The sequence below is a fragment of the Belonocnema kinseyi genome, chromosome 7, assembly GCF_010883055.1.
Source record: "Belonocnema kinseyi isolate 2016_QV_RU_SX_M_011 chromosome 7, B_treatae_v1, whole genome shotgun sequence".
Lineage (NCBI taxonomy): Eukaryota > Metazoa > Arthropoda > Insecta > Hymenoptera > Cynipidae > Belonocnema > Belonocnema kinseyi.
Window position 1 is genome coordinate 48,117,824 of NC_046663.1, and position 5,863 is coordinate 48,123,686.

General features: G+C 32.8%; 1 protein-coding gene across 1 annotated transcript in view; it reads left to right on the forward strand.

The window, feature by feature from the left end:
* LOC117176442 (dnaJ homolog subfamily C member 11-like) overlaps window positions 1-5,457 on the forward strand; it is a 17,178-nt gene extending 11,721 nt beyond the window's left edge. The window contains exons 4-5 of the mRNA XM_033366682.1: window positions 2,175-2,276; window positions 5,370-5,457. Coding sequence (XP_033222573.1) covers window positions 2,175-2,276; window positions 5,370-5,457 — 190 coding nt within the window. The remainder of the gene's footprint in view (window positions 1-2,174; window positions 2,277-5,369) is intronic.
* Window positions 5,458-5,863: the final 406 nt, after the last annotated feature.

Sequence of the window (5,863 nt, forward strand, 5' to 3'; positions counted from 1 at the left end):
ATATGAATTATCAACCAAAAAGCTTAATTTTGAATGAAGATATATTCTGCTAGATAAAACAAATAAAAAAGTTCGGCTAGCGTTTAGAAGAAGTTGTATTGGCTTGTATTGGTAATTACTCGATGGCTCGTAGTTCAACATAAATATTTACGTTTTAAGAACCAAAGCATAAAGCCGTCGTTCATACACCTATAACATACATCTGTAGGAAAGGATTTATAGCTCAGATTTAATTGCCGCCCTCGGGCCCTAATTTATGATCATTCTCCAGAGGTGCTGTATTCTGCATAAAAATCCTTCCGCTATTATCTTTCAATTTTTATCATAAGATAAGTGTGAATTTTTTTTAACAGATGCCAATCCAGTGATTGCCCTGTGTTTGTGCAAAAAAAAGAAACATTTTAATTGAATAAGTGAAATAAAAAGTTTTTTTCCAGCATCCAGTAATCTGATAATTTTGTTTTTAATGTAAAAGACTGTACTAGTTCTGTGATAGTGTATGTAACGAAACGAGTCACCCTATATGCTTACGATCGAGACTTTGACGGGACGTGACCGTTTCTGTCTCGCTTCGCCGCGACAAACGAACGACTATAAAACAGTAATAAAAGCGAAGGAAACTTAGCCTGCGAAGAGAAGGCCCTTGTTCAAACCGCAAGATTGCTTTGACATTCCTCAATCATAACAGGGCCTCTTTTTACCTTGAGGCGTCAAATACATATTTTTTCTACTTCCAGAAAGTCCACTCACAAATTAAAAGTTGAACCATTTCCCTTGTCCATCAATTACATTTAACAAAAATAATAGTAATAATAATCTTCGAATTTATTCATTCACTATGTCAACATAAAAGCGTGGTGCACAATTTGAAAAACTGCAACAAAGTAGTTTGGGCGCGTTCATTATAATAGTGTATTTTTAATTGTGTTCATTTCGTGAGCTCTAGGATGGCACAAATTTATATGTAAAAATTCGTCTTTCCGTTTTTGGTGATCGAACCTCCCCTCTCCCCAATTTTTTTGTTTTTCGGAAAAATAAATACTCTATTTTTCAAATCGGCCAACATTCATTTATTCACTTCATCCACAATGAAGCGTGATGTACTATTTCAAAAACCGCAGCAAAGTAGTTTAGGCGCTTTCATTAAATATAGTATTTTTAATTGGGTTCATTTTATGAACACAAGGGTAATCCAAATTTTCACCTGTAAAGATTCGACTTTCTGGTTTTGGTCATCGACCCCCCCCCCCCCTCAATTTGTTTATTTTCCGAAAAAATAAATTCTCTTCATATCAAATCGATCAAAATTGATTGATTTTCATTGTCTAGGAATGCCAGGTAGAGCTTTGACCAAGACGCCCAAACTTTAAAAATAAATCGCCCAATACATTTGTTTTGGGCGATTTTTTAGACGACTTCCTCAATTTCTTGCCACTGGAAGGTAATAATGAGATTAACATTCCACACTCCATATTAGAGCGGGATGCACAATTTGAAAAAGCCGCTGCCGTTCGATCCACCCAATTTGTTCGTTTCCCTGAAAATTAAATTCCCTTTTTTTTCAATCAGTCCACATTTATTCATTCGCTTTGTCCAGGGTTGCCAGATGAAGCTTTGACCAAATCACCCAAACTAGAAAAATAAATCGGCCAAACTTGAAAAATAAATGGCCAAATACATGTATTTTGAGCGACTTCTTTAATTTCTTCTCACTGGAAAGTAATAATGAGCTAAGTCAAATCGCCCAATTTGCGAAAAATCGCCCAATCTAACAATGCTGACTTTTTCACAATCCACATTAAAGCGGAATGCACAATTTGTTTACATTTCTCGTGATCGATCCTCACCAATTTTTTCGTTTTCGGGAAAATTAAAATCCCTATTTGTTCAAATCGGTCAGCATCCATTCATTTGCTTTGTCCACATTAAAGCGCGATGCACAATTTGAAGAAAAAAAACGATTGAAAGTACTTTCCGTTTTTGGTGATCAATCCCCCTACCCCCAAATTGTTCGCTTTTCGGAAAATTATATTCCCGGTTTTTCAAAGCGGTTAACTTTTATTCAATCGCTTTGCTCAGTGTTACCAGATGTTTTTTTGACCAAGTCACCCAAGCTTGAAAAATAAATCGCCCAATCCCCAATCGTCCAATTTGGGAAAATTTTTCCTTTTTAGCAGCCCTGACTTTTTCCGCAATACGCATTGCAGCGGGATGCACAATTTAAATAAACCGCTACAAAGTAGTTTGGGCGCTTTCATCATGATGGTATATGTTCAGTAAGTTAATTTCATGGCCATTAGAGTGGCCTACATTTAATCGGTAAAAATGTCACTTTTCATTGTCTTTGATCACCCCCCCCCCCCATTTATTCGTTTTCCAGAGCAAATTCCCTTTTTTTCAAATCTTTCAGCATTAGACCGTGCCCGGGCTTCGAAACTAACATGGATATACATAAAAGTTGTTAAACCTAATGTTTCTTTACAGAAAGCGTCTTTCTGATGAATTATGAGTAGCTCAAAAGAAAATTTGAGATTTTTAAGAGACTTGAATATAATTTTTGTTTACTTTTTAAACGTTTTTTTTAGTTTTTATATAATTAGGTCCAACATAAAATTCAATACAAATATTGCGAAATAATTCAAAAGCGTTAAAAAATTTTAGAAGGTTTCATAGTGTTTGAAATTTAAAGATTTTAGGATATTTAAAAAGATTTCAAGAAATTTTCAATATACAGTGAAACCCTTCAATAACCTCCCTTCTATAGCCCTTCCGAGAATCGACGCCACGCCGCAGGTAGGTGTTACAAAAGCTGCGCGCTCTGCGGCTGTCACTCAGGCGAGCTCTCAGCCGTGAACAAACAAAAGCGGAACGGGGTATAATGACTTCGTTTCCGCCCACCAATAGCCCCAAAATGCCAAAATCGGCGCTATGGAAGAGTTTCACTGTATTTCAAGAATTTTACGGGATTTCAAATGATTTGGCATACTCTATTTTTTTTAATATTTCAAGCATTTGAAGGGATTTAAAATGGATTTCAAACAATTTGAAACATTTTAGAGTATTTAAAAAGATTTCAAAGAATATTCAAGATCTTTACAACATTTGAAAAGGTTTCAAAGGATTTGAATTTTCAAGATCTTATAATTTTTACAATGATTCCAAGGAATTATCAATATATTCCAAGAATTTAATTAGATTTCAAGGGATCTAATGGATTTTAGGATATTTACAAAGATTCCAAGTAGTGTTTAATATATTTTAAGAATTTGTATGGATTTTAATGGATTTCAAAGGATTTAAAAGATTTTATGGTATCTTCGAAAATTTCCAGGAATGTTCAAAAGCTTTAAAAATCTCAAAATATTTCAAAGCAATTGAGTTTAAAAGATTTTGGGATATTTATAAATATTCCAAGGAATTTCGAATAGATTTGAAGAATCTGATTAGATTTCAAAAGATGTCATAGATTTTAGAGTATTTAAAAATATTCAAGACTTTAAAAAATTTTTAGAAGGTTTTAAAGGATTTGAATTTTAAAGATATTAAGATGTTTATAAAAGTTTCAAAATATATTCAAGAGCTTTAAACATTTAAAAAAATTTTTAAAGGATTTGAATTTTAAAGGTTTCAAGATATTAACAAAGAGTCTAAAGAATTTTTAATATATTTCAAGAATTTAAAGGGATATCAAAGGCTGTGAAATATTTTATGGTATTTTAAAAGATTCCACGGAATAATCAAGCACTTAAAAAAAAATTTTTAAGTTTCAAATGATTTGGATTTTTAATATTTTAGGATATTCTTAAAGTTTCAAAAGAATTTTCAATAGATTTTAAGAATTAATTAAGAATAACGAATTTGATGAATTTTAGGACATTTTCAAGGGTTCCAAGGAATTTTCGATACATTTTAAGATTTTATCAGATTTGAAGTGATTTTTAATCGATATTAAAGCATTTTAAAAGATTCCAAGGAATTTTTAATATATTTCAAGAATATGAGTGGATTTCAAGAAATTTCAAAGAATATGAAAGATTTTGGGGTATTTTCAAATATTGCAAACCAGCTACAAGAGCTTTAAAAAAATGTTCAATGTTTACAAGGATTTGATAGATTTTAAGGTGTTTTAAGAGAATCCAAGATATTTTTAATAGATTTTAAGAACTTGAAGGGATTTCAAGGGTTTTGAAATTTTTTGGGGTTTTTCCAGATGAAGATTTTATAAAATCTCAAAAAAATGTACGAAGATATTTTAGCATAAAATAAAGAAATATTAATTGGTAGGTACTAGGGAGATGATTGCAACGTAGAGGCATAGTATAATTACAGGCGAGCATCAACAATAATGTTAAACGATAAAGAAGAAACAATTGAACAATCGACCAGGTATGTTAGCAAACATCGGCATTGTGCTACTCTAACAATACCTTGTTATATTGGCAACACCGTCGTTCATGATTCTCACTTTTGGTCAACAATTCGTTCACTCACGTATAAATTACTCTGCCTATGCATACAATTGAAAAATATCCGGTCAAGCCGACACTCTATTTATTTCCTTCTCTATGTCAATATATACTATATACCTTTTTTCTTTTATTAAATTAATATTACATATATTCAATTTTTAATTTCAGATGCATTAGTTCCGGAAATGTCACCCAAAACTATTGACTTGATACTTGGCCTCGGAGATCCTTTCGAATTCTAGTGAAATATACCAAAAGGGTAGGAAAGTTTTTGGCAATGTGGCAGCTATTATCAGAAGTAAAAATATCACCAAGAAAGCTAAAATATCAATATATAATTCTGTACTTGCACCATCTGTGCTGTATGGTAATGAGACCAAGAAAAGGATAAAAATAAAGTTTACGCGGTTGGCATGCATTACCTGCGGAATATATGCGGTAAAACGCTAATGGACAAAGTCTGCCATAATCGATCCTCAAAGAATGTGATTTAAAAAAAATACGGTTTGATAAAAGTGAAATAAAATTTGTTGAGATGGGTTGGGTATGATGAGCGAATGGAGAGTGAACGTTGGACGAAGTAAGCTTGTTTCGGTATAAAAATTCGGTACTTTTGCCAACTGTGATGTACGCTAACGAGATCAAGAAAAGGATAGAAGTAACGTAGACGCGGTTGGCATGCATCACCTGCGGAATATTGCACCCACTGTGCTGTATGGTAGCGAGACCTGGGCATACCAAGAAAAGGATAGAAGCAAAGTTAACGCGGTTGGCATGCATAACGTGTGAAATATATCCGGTAAAACACTAACGGACAAAGTCTGCAATCAATGGATTCGCAAAGAATGTGATTTAAAAGAAATATGGTTTGATAGAAGTGCAATAAATCTGTTGAGTTAGGTTGGGTATGTTGAGCGAATGGACAGAGAACGTTGGACGAATCAATCTTATTTCGGTAGAAATCGGTACTTTGCCCACTGTGCTGTAAAGTAGCGAGACCTGGGCATACCAAGAAAAGGATAGAAGTCAAGTTGACGCGGTTGGCAAATTTATAGGTAAAAATAAAAATATAAATCTACAAATTTGAAAACGTGTTTCAGAAAACTGCATCATTGTGGATTTAGATAAAAACGAAATTTAAACAAAAATTTTGAAAAGTGCTAGTATTCAGGGTGGCCGCAAAACTTCAATATCTAAATTTTCTCATATTTGTTTAATTTTCCCTAGCTTTTTTCTCATTTTCCTGATCATTAATATTTGAAGGTTAAAATTTTTATTCTTTAACATCTTTAAAGAATCTTTTATGAATGAAATCGAATTATTTTGAATGTAAAATATAAATTTTTAATTTGTCCCGTTAACCGTAGGGCTTGTTTTTGCACCACTTAACCGTA